The following is a 15,024-nucleotide window of genomic DNA, read 5'->3' on the forward strand; positions in this document are numbered from 1 at the left end:
ACGTGACTTCGGGAGCATGCCCGGGTGCCTGCGGGGGCGTGGCCCGGGAAAGCACTGTGGAGGCGGGGCCTACGAGAGCAAAGGGGCGCGTGGTTCGAGATCCCTCATCGCATCCACCTGTTCCAGCTAAAAAACTAGCGCGCTGAAGGCTATTCACGCTGAAGCTAGCGCGAAGAATTGTGGAGGACGTGTTGTTGCTGAAAGTGAAGATCTGGGAAAATGCATACCCAGGCTTAGGTCGTGCTAGTAACAAGCACATGCTCAGGCTCTAAGGCGCGTCTCGGTGGCGGATTCGGGCTTCCTGGGAGACGCTGTGCCCATACTCAAGTTGTAGACGGCGCACCTGCGGCCGTGTGCTCATGCCCAGCCTCTAACGTCCCGTTGGGCAGACAAGGAACGCATGCTCAGATTCCAGGGAGCCCGGGCGCGTGTGTCTGACGCGCTGGTCCGGGCGCTGAGATGGGGCGTGCTCATGTGGATGGACTGGGGCTTCGTGGGGGACGAGGTGCGCGTGCTCAGACTCCGTGGCAGACACGCCGAAGCCCGTGGCTCTAGTCTGCGCATGCCCAGATTGTGAAGTGCCTCCCCGCGACGGTTGAGGGGTAGTGGTGGCGGCGACACTCCTAACCGGATGCTGTTGTTGATTCTAGTCACGGCTGGGACGTTGCAGCTCTTCCCGCTTGCCAGAGCTCAGCCCCTGTGCCGGTGGGGCCGCCCTCCCGGGCTTGGGGTGCTGCTAGAAGTCGGGAGGGGGGTTGCTGGCTCTTCTGAGTGGAGGCCAGGACAGAATCCAGGAAAGATGCTCCTCGCTCCCCAACCTCATCGAGGCTTCCCAGTTGACTCTTCTAGGAGTCAGACTTGATACCTCCCTTTCTCTCACCCCACCCAACCTCTCCAGTTCATCACCAAGTCCTCCCATTGCCGCTTCAAAACTTTGGCACAATTCCAAACCTTTCAACTCACTTCCACTGCCATCCCCCTAGGCTACAGCTTCCGTTCCAGCCCCTACCCTGGCAGCCAGAGGAATTATTGATAAACGATTTTGATCTCGGCATGCCCCTTCCCTGGCTCTCTGCGGCACCCAGAATAAAACCCAAGTTCCTTGAGCAGCCTGCATTTACTCGCATGATCTAGCCCAGGGTTTCTCAACAACAACGGTGCTGACTTTTGGGGCCTGATCATTTTCTGGGGTGTGGCCATCCTATGCCTTGTTGAATGTTGACCAGCGTCCCTGGCCTCCACGCTGTAGATGCCAGTAGTACCTACTTCCCCAGGCTTGACCATAAATCAAAAATGTCTCTAGGTATTGCCAAGTGTACCCTGGGGATTTGACAACCACCAATGTGGCCCCTGCCCACCACTGAGTCACAGCTCCAGACACCTCATCCCTTGAACACGCCAGACTGGGTCCAGCTTTGGGGATGGGTGAGACTTAGTGCATACTATTCCCTCTGATGGCACGCTTTGCTTTCAGGACTTTCCACGGTGTATTCCTCATTAATCAGATCCCAACTTCAATGCCATGTTTCCTTATGTAACGCCCCCTCTTCACAGCTGCTTTTTAGTATCAATCACTAACTTATGTTATTCTTTCCTTTTGACAAATTTTTTTCTTAGCTGTTGCTGTCACTAGAAATACTAGTTTCATGAGAGTATAGTGTTTATCTTATTCACTCAATACCCAGAACATTATTAGGTTTCAATACATGTTATATTAGCAGAGGTTATGCAAGGTGCCATAGAAGATAGACAGATGCTAAAAACCTGTTCCTGTCCTCAGGGAGCTCTTGCCAGGAGTGAGCTGTCACATTTAGCAGGGCCCTCTTTGCTGATGAAATAGTAAATGTGTGCTTCGGTGCACGATCTCGATCTCATTTAATCTTTACAACAAGGTTCAGAGAGTAGTGATTCCTTAATCTGAGTTTATGGATATGAAAACAGACACAGGAAAATTAAAGACACGCTTGCCTAAAGACACATATCTAGTAAGTGGGGAGTAGGATTTTCCAGTAAGATTTACTAGGAGGACTTGTCTCAAAATCTGAAAATATTTATATCTAATTCTCCTATTTGCTAAAGTGTGGTCCTAAATCAATAGAAATAGCGTGACCTGGGAATTTGTTACAATTGCAGTTCCCTGGATTTACTGGTGCAGCCCAGATATCCACAGGTTATTAACCCCTCCAGGTGTTTATGGCGCATGTCCAAGATCGAGAAACTCTGATGGAAGCTACGTTCTCTGAGCCACCAACATCCCCCTGAAAAAAAAAGAAAAAGAAAACAAAACAAAACAAAAACAAACCTTGAAGTAGGAATTCCTAATCTTCCTAATTTGGGATCTAAAATGAGCCTTTATGACCTCTTGAAAATATCTCCATTTCTGCATATCCATGTGTCTGTTTGTGGGAGAGGACCTCCAGTTTCATTAGACTTTCCAGGGGCTCCTATAATCTGAAAAAGCATTAAGAACAGGTACTTAAAAGTTAACCCAGAGGCAACCCAGAATGAGTCGTGCTGAATATTCAAGAAACATTAACAGATGGTCTCTCTCGTCACTTACCTCTAGTGTTCGCACGGTGAGGACAGGAAAGACACTTCATGCTGGACAGAAAACTCAAGAGGTACGTGGCTCCATATTTAACATTCATTCTTCATTTTACCTAATTACTGGATCAGGCTATTTCCCAGAGGCCCTGGCTGGGTAGTTCAATTGGTTAGGGCATTTTCCCTAGATGCCAAGGTTGTGAGTTTGATCCCTGGTCAGAGCACATACAAGAATCAACCAATGAATGCATCAATAAGTGGAATAAATTAATGTTTCTCTCATTTCCTCTCTCTTTCTCTCTAAAATCAAAAATAAAATGTAAAGACTATTTCCCAGTATTATTGCAGTACCAGTGTTGTGTCAGGCATAGAACATTATCTAATCCTTACCACTGCCCTTTGAAATAAGGGATTTATCTTCCCTGTTTTACTAAAAAAAAGTACTGAAAGATCAAGTAACCTGGACTAAACCAGGACATAGAAGTAGGTTTAGAACTTAGATCACCAGTGTTCTTCTATTCCATAGGAGATTTTAAGTCCACAATAACATGGGAGGCAAACTGTTACTTTTCTTACATGACATAGTGCAATAGGAAACTTCCTTTCTCCCCATATGTACCTAAAATGCATGAAGAAATGGGGGTGGTGAACCCATAATACAATACACAAATGATGTGTTATAGAATTGTACACCTGAAGCCTATATAATTTTATTAACCAATGTCACCAAAAAAATTCAATTAAAAAAATAAAAAATGCATGAAAGAAAAAAAATAAGTTATCTATTGACATTGCATCATTTCAGTAAAGGTGTCAGCATTTCTAAATAATCTCAAAAGTGGCTGGTTTCTAACCTGTTAGCTTTCTAATTTTTTGTCTTCTTGCCTCTCTTTCTAATAACTAACAATCTGTAAAGAAACAATAACATATATGAAATAAGATGTGATATGAATTGGCCGGTGAATCATTTTTCACTCTTTATTTTAAAATGATAGCATGTTGCAAAAAACAGTTTAGAGATGTCCCAGGTACCTTTCACCCACTGGTGATACCTGATATAATCAGAGTATAATATCAAAACAGAGAAATGATAGTGATACAATCCACTTGCTTAGTTCAGGTTTCACCTTTACATTTTTTTTAACATTTTAAATTTATTTTAGAGAGATAGGGAAGGAGGAAGAAAGGGAGAGAAACATTGATGTGCAAGAGATACATTGATCAGTTGCCACCCAGGCACGCGCCCTGGCCGGGAATCAAACCGGTGACCTTTTGGTTTGCAAACTGGCACTCAGTCCACTGAGCAACACCAGCCAGGGCTCAGCTTTCCATGTTCAATGTTGCACATTAGGATATTGTTTTCATCAGGTGTTTATTATTATTGATATTAAGATTTTGTGACTATCTTTCTAGGACCTCCTGTATTTTTCATCTATGAAACCACAGTTGATAAAACATCCTTGCAATAAAAACATAGCCCTGTATCTAGGGTAAGTGACCATTTTATGAATTGCTATCTTCCTTCTTATTAAAATGTTAGATTTGCCCTCACTGATTCATCCAACATTAAGGAAAATAGGTCTGTCCTGTGTTGCTAGTTGCCGGCCTGCAGGGGTGGGGGTCAGAGGAAGAGAGATGAAGAGCCCAGAACACTGTACACTGTGGTGCCACCTGTCAAAGGTGCTTGAGATGAGTACTCATGAGACGCCCAAGGAGAAAATGCCTAGGAAGTTTCCACTGGGGAATTGATACCCAAACTGGGTTTTGAAGGATGAATAGGAGTTCACTGTTGTGGGGGATGGGGAGGGAAGAGGACCTAAATATGAACGGGCTTGGAACAGAGCATTCAAAGGTGTGGACGCCATGCCCAGAATTCATGTGGAGTTGTCAGAATGCAAGGTTAGGAACCAGATACATAAGTTATACCAAGATGTTCACCCCTCATCCTAAAGGCAGTGGAAGATTTGAGGCCACATGATTTGTATTTAGGAGGATTTCCAAAAAGCCCAGGCCAAGAAAACAGCATGAAAAAGCCTAAATAGAAGGAAAGCCACATAAAGGAGAAGGCAGACTTGGCAGGACTTGTCCACTCGCACGGTGTGTGAGACAGAGGCGAGCAGGTGGACCCCCACCAAGGTTCTGGCTGGGTATCTCAGTTAGTTGGAGCATCATCCCGTACAGCTAAAAAGTTACGAGTTCAATTCCCAGCCAGGGCACATAGCTAGGTTGCGGGTTCGATCCCTGATCAGGGAGTGTACAGGAGGCAACCGATCGTTGTTTCTCACTTACATCAATGGCCCTTTCATTTCTGGCGGAAAGATTAGGGAGAGGGGTGGTGGCCCAGGATGTCATGCTGATAAGGCCAGAGATGGGAACAGAAGGTCAAGTACACATGAGTGGTGGTTCTGCAGAAATAGGTGCAGCCACCTGGACATCATGTATTCAGTGGTCAGAGGCTTGGGGGAATTGACTTTATGGAGCAGGTGGGGGAGAAAGAGACATTGGAAAGCAAGACACCTAGAAGCCAAGGGGGCAGTGGTCAAGGAGGAAGGCTGTCACAGAGAAGCCAGGGCACAGGGGCAGATAAGAAGCCCCTGAAGGCAGTGAGGCAGAGAGAAAGAGAAGATGTGGAAGTCCAAAGCTTATTTACTCTCTCCAGAAGCCGAGGCAACAGAGGAGAAGAGACGTCTCTATAGAGAACTCAGCTGCAAGGGGCACAGGGTCTGGAGGAGGGTCCTGCTGAGAAGAAGGGCCTGGAGTGAGGGGCGACCACAGAGGCAGGTCTTCCAGCGGCGGGTGGGGAGCAAGGGCGCAAGGCTGGCCCTGGGCCGGGCGAGGACTCAGCTGCTCCTCGCATAACAGAAGCACCTCAGATGATGAGATGCAAATTCTGTCATCCCTTTAGAGCTGAACTGCCGTGGAGCCACCACTAGCCACACATGACTGTTTGTATTTAAATTTTCCATCAACTGATGAGTGGATAAACAAAATGTGGTTCATCCCTCCCATGGAATATGATTTAGCCTTAAAAAGGAGGAAAATTCTGACACTCGCTGCAACATGGATGAACCTTGAGGACATTAGGTTCAGTGTAACAAGCCAGACGCAGAGAGACAAGCACTGTCTGATCCCACTCATAGGAGGTCCCTAGAGGAGGCCGATTCATGGAAACAGGGAGTAGATGGTGGGAGCCCAGGACTGGGGGAGGGGGAGTTAGTGTTTAATGGGGGCAGAGGTTCGGTTCGGGAAGACGAGGAAGTTTGGAGGTAGATGATGGAGAAAGCTGCGCAACAGTGTGACTGGGCTGAATGGCATTAGCCGTGCACTTAAAAATAGCTAAAATGGTAAATTTTATATTATGTATATTCTACCACAATTAAAATAAATTGTGAAATATAAATTTTATGCTGTGTGCATTTCACCACAATTTTAAAAATTAAACCAAAAAAATAATTAACTAAAATTAAACATAGTGAAAAGTCCACACAGTCAAACTAACCACATTTCAAGTGCTCAGTGTGACTAGCGCTACCGTGTTGGACAGCTCAGGAACAGAACATTTCCATCAGATCCAGTTCACCATCTAATTTCGTATGGGCTGGCAGGCTAAAAATGGTCTTTACATCTCTATATGCTTGAAAAAATCAAAAGAATATTTCACTCAGCAATAAAAAATGAAATCTTGCCCTGGCTGGTGTGGCTCAATGCACTGAGCACCGGCCTGCGAACTAAAGGGTCGCCGGTTCGTTTCCTGGTCAGGGCACATACCTGGGTTGCAGGCCAGGTCCCCAGTAGGGGGCGCGCGAGTGGCAACCACACATTGATGTTACTCTCCTTCTCTTTCTCCCTCCCTTCCTCTCTCTAAAAGTAAATACATAAAATCTTTTTTAAAAAGTGAAATCTTGCCATTTGCAACAACATGTATGGACCTAGAAGGCACTATGCTTAAGTCGAAGACAAAGACAAATACCCTATGATTTCATTTATATGTGGAATCTAAAAATAACTACACAAATAAACAAGCAAAATAAAACAGAAGCAGACTCACAGAAACAAAGACTAAAAGGATGGTGCCAGATGGGACAGGGTAGGGGGATGGGCGAAAAAAGCGAAGGGGAATGAGAGGCACAGACTTGCAGTTGTAAAAGGAGTGAGCCACGGGCACGCAGTGGGCAGCACAGGGAGTACCGCAATAATAGCAGGGTGACTGCACAGTGAGAGGTTTTAATAGATTTACTGTGATGGTCATGTCGTAAGGCATATAAAAGTCGAATCATTATGTTGCACACCTGAAACTAATATAATATTATATACCGACTCTACTTTAATGTACACTTTTTAAATAATAAAAAGAACAATATTTGTGACACATGCAACTTGTATAAAATTCGAATTTCAGTGTCCCTAAGTAAAGCTTATTGACACACAGCCACATCCTTTCATTTACATATTGTCTGTGGCAGAGTTGAATGGTTTAGAGAGAGGCCATTCAGCTACTAAAAGGTTTTCTGTCTCGCCCTTTAAAGAAAAAGTTCACAAGACCTCCAGCCTAGAACACAACACGTTTAAATGGCATTCTGATGCCCAGAACTCACTGGAGTCGGGAAGGGTCTGACTTTAACAGCTTCCTGAAATTAGAAATTCTAATGCTTAACAAAATTATGAAATATCACTTTTTGCCTATCGTGTTGGTGAGGAATGAACATGAGGTTAAGTGTGTCTGCCTTCTGTAGATGGACAGTTTGGCAGAATTTGTCAAAATGTTCAACATGTATTCTCAGATACAATAATCCCATTTCTAGGAAATTAACCTACAAAGTTAACTTGTTTATGTTCCTAGTGCATACCCTTCCTGAGACCTTCATCCCAGCTGCTCCCTCTGCCTGGAGTGCCCTTCCCTAGTACAATCAAGGAGAACAGCATTCCAGGCAGCAGCCACAGCATGTGCAAAGGCCCTGAGGCAGAGCCTCAACTGATTGTTCGAGAAACAGCTCGTGCACAATGGTCAGGCGGGAGAGCGAAGGGACATATCAACCATATCCATATATGGTACACTTCTAAAATAATGTTATTTCAAGAATCCAAACACCCAGGCCAGAGAAATTTACTCATGCAAAAAGAGATAGCTACAGATAGATGAGATAGGTTAAATAGGTATATAGATAGAGTGAACCTAAGTGGATCCTTGCTAAAAAAAAAAAAAAAAAAAAAAAAAAAAGGAATTTTAGATGGAACATTTTTAGAGTGCATGCCATTGTCTTTTTTTCTTTTCTTGCATGAAATTCTCCTAATTTAACTCTTATTGTTTATTTCAGGCAACAACTTTTTTTCACGAGAAATAACTTTGAGAGTAGTCTCCACCCGTTTTCCATCCCTATATCAATGCAGGTAGCTGTTATATGGGGCAATCGGAGGGATGTTTGAAATATGTAGTACTCAGGGTAAAGGTATAGTTTGGACATGTCACATTAGTCTGTTTTCGTTAGTTTGGGGTTTATTTTACAAAATGTATCTCTTAAGACATTGAGGACAATTTCTAAGCAAAAAGAAGGGTTGATTCTATTCTCCCCTTACTACCAAAATGGTACCTTTTCCTGACAAAGGAAACAGAATTGTTACCAGTCCTCCCTACAACTGGTTATGTGTTGGGAATAGATAGATTACATGCACTAATTTCAGGGCCTCCCTAAATTGTCCTAAACCAAAACAGAAAAACCTTTACCTTCTTGGTAGCTGTCTTGAAAAATTCTACCACTAGCACCTCTGCTAAAGAGGTTTTGCCATCCATTAGGATTCCAATGTTTCTCTTAGAAGCAACAGTTATGCCTATTACTTATGCTCCTCATTCATAACTTATCTTTAGGCTTCATCCTCAGAGAAGGTTTTGATGAGGGAGGAGATGGAGTGAATTTAGGTGTCTGTGGGCTCCAAACACCAATTTCAACCTCCTAATTTTGGTTCCAGCTGGGCCCAGGGTACGTGGTCCCCAATACCTAGGAACTGAACACCTCCTGCTGGCATGAAAATGTTTCTTGGATGCATGTCTAGAATGCTCTCCAAATTAATATCTGAACAGATGTGCTGCTTGATGTCATGTATGTCATCGTTTGCAGGTTGGCATACCAGAAGTAACATCAGCACATTTTGCTGGTTCAGTATTGCTGTTAGTAGTGAATAAAAAAGTCTATACTTATGATTATGAAGACAATTCCTGGGAGACATCTAGAGGTATGTGCTTTTTTGTGTGTTTCTTAAAGATTTTGTTTGACTTTGCCAACATCGGAGAAATGGTTATTAATTTTGGAAGAACAAATCATAGTGCTACCTGGATGTCCACCTGTGGATGTTAGCTGGTCCTTTAAAATTCAAACAGAAGTCGGCCTGACTCCCATCCCATAAGGTGGGAACCTGGTGTTTCACTGAGGATTGTAGTTGCAAGCCAGCAAAACCTGCTCTGGGCAAGAATGACTCCTAGATGCTTGCTGACAAGGCTGGGTGACAGGATGTTTGTCCTAGGGACTTCATATTGGGGTCAGGGGACAGACAGTAGAGAAGGCTGGTTGGATGAAGAGAGAGAAAGAAAGAGAACCCTGAGCTAGGAGGCAAGGAGATGGAGTCAAGAATGAAGATGGGAGATGTTATTCTGTAGAAAAGAAGAAAAATGACCTTCTCTTTTTTCAGAGAAAGGGAAGAAGGCCAAGAGAGAGCACAGGTACTCATGACGGCGAGGAGGGGTCAGTAGTACAAAGTCCCCCCTCTGGCACTGCAGACATCTAGGGGCAGATTGTTCTCTGGGTGGGGCTGTCCTGGGCACTGACGGTGTGGAGCAGCATCCCTGGCTCCCACCTACTCCCTGCCAGGAGCACCCCCAAGTCCTCACACCAAAAATGTCTCCAGACATTACCCGGTGTCCCCCTGCGAGGTAAAATCCCCCTCAGTGGAGGGCCCCCGGGTTGACAGATCACCTTCTGGCAATTTCTTATTCTTCCACTCCCCTTGTATTAGTTCTAGAGAAAGATTGTAGGCCCCCACGATGGCACCCTGCCCCAGTGAACGTGTGCCCACCACTTGCTCGCTAAACACTGGCTGGGGAATTGACCCAGCCTTCGAGAGGGACAGGGGCACAGCAGCAGGGCCACCCCTCGGCTCAGCCTCTGTCTCGCTGTTCATTAGTGTTCCAGCTTGACTGTCCACAAGGTGATCGGCCGGACTGCGGTCAGTCGGCACCTGGAATGTTCCGAGCCCCTTGGTAGAGGTGTGGACACTGTATATAATCAGGTCCCTGGAGAATGTGCACAACCCAAGTAAAGCGCGGTGGCCTGAAGGCCGGTCTGGGGACCGTCTCATCAGTTCGTCACATCTAAACCTGACACACATCTGCCTTCGAAACATCAGTTGACCAACATGTAATAGAACTTCCCGCCCCACAGCCAAACTGCCTGAAAGACCTCTGTCCCCTCCCTCCCTCCCGAATCCAGGCACCTGGCCCTCCCTTCGCCCCCCAGCCTCTCGGGCTCCCTCCTGACCCTCCGGTCCAGTCATTCCCTCTCTCCCAGCTCACGGCTCTTTTTCCCTTCTGCGGGGCGAGAGCATAAAATTCACACAAAACTCACCATTTTAACCAATTTAAAGCGTACAATTTGATGGCATTTAGTACATTCACGATGTTGTGCAACCATCACCATTGTCAAGTTCCAGAACATTCTCACCATTCCAAAAATAAATCTGGTTCCTATTAAGTGGCCACTGTCTATCCCTCTCCTCCAGCCCCCAACAGCAACTGATATGCTTTTTATCTCTATGGATTTGCCTGTTGAGGACATTTCATATGAAAGAATCGTACAATATGTGGCCTTTGGTAGCTGGCTTCTTTCACTCGGCGTGGTGTGTTTGAAATTTGTCCACGTTGTAGTGTGTCAGAACTTCACTCCTCTTTAGGGCTGAGTGGTGTTCCAGTGTGTGGCTGGAGCACTTTCTTCTATCCATTCATTAGCTGGTGGACTCTGGGTTGTGTCCTCCTTTCGGCCATTGTGAATAGAGCTGCGAACAGTGTCCTGTCCTCAACAGCCCTGCTCAGCTCCTGCAAAGGTCCCACTTTCTTCACATTCTTACCAACACTGGTTATTGTCTGTTTCCTTTCAAGCTAAAGTTTCTGCATGTAAAATAAAATCGAAGAACGCCTCAGTAAGAGAAGGGCGTTCTTCCTGCGATTTTGGCATAGTCCTAAAAGAGTGTCCGCAAAACCAGTGCTTCCCAAGTGGAGGCAGTCTGCCCCTGAGACAGCACCTGGCAATGTGGGGAGATATTTTTGGTCATCGAGACTGGAGGTGGGTGCTACTCGCATTGGGTCATTAGAGGCAGGGGCGCTGCAAAAAGTCCCATAGTACACAGGACGACCCCCACAGCCAAGAGCCATCTGACCCCAAGTGCCAATAGTCGGTTGACAAACCCTGCTCTAACCTTTCTCTGAACTTCAGGGAACTCATATAGTTTTCAAATGATCTTTTCCTTTCAGGCATAGAACACCCTGTTTCACATGTTTCTGGTGAGAATTGTTGCTATAATGGTCATCCCTTTTGCTTGGTGAGTACGGTGTGGCATTTGTTTACTCTGCTCTGAGCACAGATGGCAGTAAGGACCGGCTAAGCCTTGAAGGCTGAGCCCGTGGACTTGGGCAATGTCAGTTCCCCAGGACTCAGCAGACAACCTGAGACACAGGAGGGGATCTGGGGCTACTTTTAGATCAACTGGATGGCACACTATGAATATATCCATCTACCTTCCTTGAAGGGAAAAAAAAAACTTATTTTGAAATAATTAAAGACCCTACAGGAAGTTGGAAAAAAACATAGAGTCTGATATACCCTTCACCCAGCTTTCCCCAATGGTTACATCTTATATAACTATAGTATCATACTGAAACCAGTATTGACATAGGTGCAGTGTGTGTGAGGTTCTAGCACATTGTTGCAATACAGAACCACTGCTGCCGTTGAAATACTAGACTATTCCATCACCCCAGAACTCCATACCTCCCTGTCTCTATGCCACCCCTAACCCCTGACAACTGCTAGTCTGTTCTCCATCTCCATAATTTTATCCCTTCAAGAGGGTTCTATAAACAGAATCATACAATATGGAACTTTTGAAGATTAGCTTTTCTCAGCTTGATTCTCTGGAGACTCATCCAATTTGTTGTATATATCTCTAGTATGTTCCTTTCATTGCCAAGTAATATTCTGTAAACGTACCAGAACTCGGTCACCTCCACTTTTTTGACTATTGCAAAAAAAGCCCTATGACCACTTACTTATGTACAGATTTTTGTGAGGACATATGTTACCATTTTTCTGGGATAAATGCCCAGGAGTTTAACTGTTGGTATCAATCTCCTTTTTTTTTTTTTTAGATTTTAGTTATTTATTTTTAGAGAGAGGGGAAGGGAAGGAGAAAGAGGGAGAGGAGCATCAAAGTGCAAGAGATACATCAGATCAGTTGCTTCTCACACGCCCCCTACTGGGGACCTGGCCTACAACCCAGGCATGCCCCCTGACTGGGAATCGAACTGGCAACCTTTCCATTCTCAAGCCAGTACTCAATCCACTGAGCCACACCAGCCAGGGCTCAAGCTCTTTTTTTTTTTTTTTTTTTTTTAATTGAGATACAATCGACATAACATTGTGTAAGTTTAAGGTATACTCTATGATGATTTGATACATTCATATATGGCAACATGAGGACCACTGTAGCGTACCCCCATCTTGTCACATCAATATCATTTCTTTTTTTCTGTGGTGGAAAAGTTGAAGATATAACCTCTAAGCAACTTTGAAGTCTACAATACAGTACTGTTGTCTATAATCACTCCTCTGTGCATTACATCTACAGAACTTATTTATTTACAGGTTGCAAGTCAGTGACCTTCAACAGCATCTCCCCTCCCCACCCCTCAAATCTTTTAAAAGACGGTTCTGTGTGTGTGTGTGTGTATGTGTGTTTTCCAGGATATAAGTAGTTCCATTTTTGCTTATTTGCGTGGAGATCAGATATCTCAGACCAACATATATCTCTCAGATTCCTGGGGATACAGATTTCAGAAGTATGTCTATGAAAATCAGGTATGTTCATTTGGGTAAGAAAGTGAACAAAAAAAGGATGTATATACCCCATGTGGAGTTGGAGTGGTTAGCACTGAGTGGATGAACCAGGGCTCTCTCTCTCAGGAGGACAGGGAAAGCGCCAGACCAAAGGAGCTGGCCAGGGAGATTAGGAAGTAAGGAAAGGGGACAAAAGGCTTTAAATGATAGCACATTTGGGGAGTGCTTATGAAAACCGGTACCATAGTAAAGGCTGCATATTAATTATGATACTTAACTCCACGCCCACCTGAAGATCAGTACCATCATCACCCCCATTTTTAAATAACGTGTTTTATCCTCACCCAAGGACATTTTTTCATTGCTTTTGGAGGGAGAGGAAAGGTGAGAGGAAGGAAGAGAGAAACATCGATTGGCGGCCTCCCATACGCACCAGGACTAGGGATCAAACCCACAACATAGGCATGTGCCCTGACTGGTAATCAAACCCACAACCTTTCAGTTATGAGATGCTTCTCCAACCAGCTGAGCCACACCAGCCAGGGCCATCACCCCCATTTTACAGATGAGAATGTTACTGAGTTGAATGTGTCCCCCTAAAATTTATGTCCACTCAGAACCTCAGAATCTAATCTTACTTGGAAATAGGGTCTTTGTAGATGTATTTGTTCAGTCAAGATGGGGTCATAATGGATTAGGTTGGATCCTGAATCCAATGACTGGTGTCCTTCTCAGAAGAGGCAAGGACACAGAGCGATGCTCACAAAAGAGAAGGCTGTGTGAAGACGGAGGCTGACGCAGAAGAGCTGGATGCAGCTGCAAGGCAGGGGACGCGGAGCGCTGCTGGCCACCACCACGGGCTAGAAGAGAGGGTATGGCGTGGGCTCCTTCTCACAGCCCTGGGAGGAACCAACCCTGCCGATGCTTTGATTTCAGACTCTGGCTTCCATAACCATGACATTCAATTTCTGTTATTGCAAGTCCCCTACCCCCAATATGTAGTGTATATTTTTGGCAGCCCTGGGAAATTCCTGCAGGGATGAAGGCTCAGAGAGGCTCAGAAAGGCTCAGAGCCTTTGCCAAGGCGGCGCAGCCTGGAAGAGCTGGGTTCCAACGGCTGAAGTGGACGGATGTTTGTGTTGCTAAGGAAGACAGTTTATTCTGACTCAGGGAATGGCTTCACCCCCAGACATTTGTTGAAGTTTGTCTAAAGGAAGGAAGGCAGAGCCCACTCCACACTCCAGCTTTAGTCACGTCTCAGGTCTGGTTTCTCAGCCCTTCCCAGGAAGCCCAGCGAAGCCTCGAACCTAATCAGCCACATGTCTTCATTCAAAATTAGACCTAGAAGGACCCAGTGTAAGTCCCAGAATCCAAAGGCTGGAAAACCTGGAGCTCTGATGTCAGAGGGCAGGAGAAGATGGACACCTCAGATCAAAGAGGGGGAGTGGGTGTGCTCTTCCTCTGCCTTTTCATACTGTTTGGGCCTCCAGTGGATTTGGGTCCACCCACGTGGATGAGAATGGACCTCCTTTCCTGGGTCTACTAAATCAAAAGCTATTCTCTTCCAGAAACACACCCAGAGATAATGTTTTGCCAGCTCTCTGGGCATCTCTTAGTCCAGCTGAGTGGACACACAGAAATAACCATCAAAGTCCACTCTTGTCAGTTTGACACCCATATGCATCTCCTTCAAACTGAATCTCTAAATAAAGACACTGACAAGGTCATAATTTCACCCAGAAAAATACAACTATCCAATGTACAACAACAACAACAAAAATCACTAACCACTCCCCAGGAGAAGAGGTAAAGTCCTAGAGCAATGCTTACTCTTCTCTTTGATGTCCTATCACTTAAATACCAATTATTAACACAAGAGTCTTTTTGCTCTGTGTGTGTATGTATGTGTGTGTGGTTATTGTTGGTGATGGGACCTTTGGGAGATGCATAAATCATAAGGCAGAGCCCTCATGAATGGGATTAGTGCCCTTGTTAAAGAGTCCCCAGAGAGCTTGCTGGCCCACCTGCACCTGGTGAGGACATGGTGAGAAGTCTGTGACCCAGAAGTCCGCCCTCACTGGACCATGCTGGCACCTTGATCTTAGACTTCCAGCCTCCAGAACTGTGAGAGATAAATTTCTATTGTTTATAAGCCCCTCAGTCTATGGGATTTTGTCAAAGTTGCCTGAATGAACTAAGACATGGGCTTAGGGCTTTGACCGATGAATTTGGGGAGGGAGCACAATTCAGTCCATAGGACTGCATATTATAGAACTCCCCCTAAAAAAAACCCCCACAGAGGCTTAAATAAGATAGTAGTCTCTCTCTTACCTGAAAGACGTCAGCTTGGCCTTGTGTTCCAGCTTGGATGCTGGGCACTCTG

The 15,024-nt window shown here is 45.2% G+C and overlaps 1 protein-coding gene across 1 annotated transcript in view; it reads left to right on the plus strand.

Annotated features, from left to right (window-relative positions):
• The first annotated feature begins 631 nt into the window (after nucleotides 1-631).
• CATSPERD (cation channel sperm associated auxiliary subunit delta) overlaps nucleotides 632-15,024 on the plus strand; it is a 40,542-nt gene continuing 26,149 nt past the window's right edge. The window contains exons 1-6 of the mRNA XM_054562126.1: nucleotides 632-730; nucleotides 3,958-4,034; nucleotides 7,860-7,932; nucleotides 8,658-8,772; nucleotides 11,060-11,127; nucleotides 12,549-12,662. Coding sequence (XP_054418101.1) covers nucleotides 632-730; nucleotides 3,958-4,034; nucleotides 7,860-7,932; nucleotides 8,658-8,772; nucleotides 11,060-11,127; nucleotides 12,549-12,662 — 546 coding nt within the window. The remainder of the gene's footprint in view (nucleotides 731-3,957; nucleotides 4,035-7,859; nucleotides 7,933-8,657; nucleotides 8,773-11,059; nucleotides 11,128-12,548; nucleotides 12,663-15,024) is intronic.

Source organism: Pteronotus mesoamericanus, unplaced genomic scaffold (assembly GCF_021234165.1).
Source record: "Pteronotus mesoamericanus isolate MK-2021 breed Mesoamerican mustached bat unplaced genomic scaffold, CSHL_Meso_final scaffold_636, whole genome shotgun sequence".
In the NCBI taxonomy this organism is placed as follows: domain Eukaryota; kingdom Metazoa; phylum Chordata; class Mammalia; order Chiroptera; family Mormoopidae; genus Pteronotus; species Pteronotus mesoamericanus.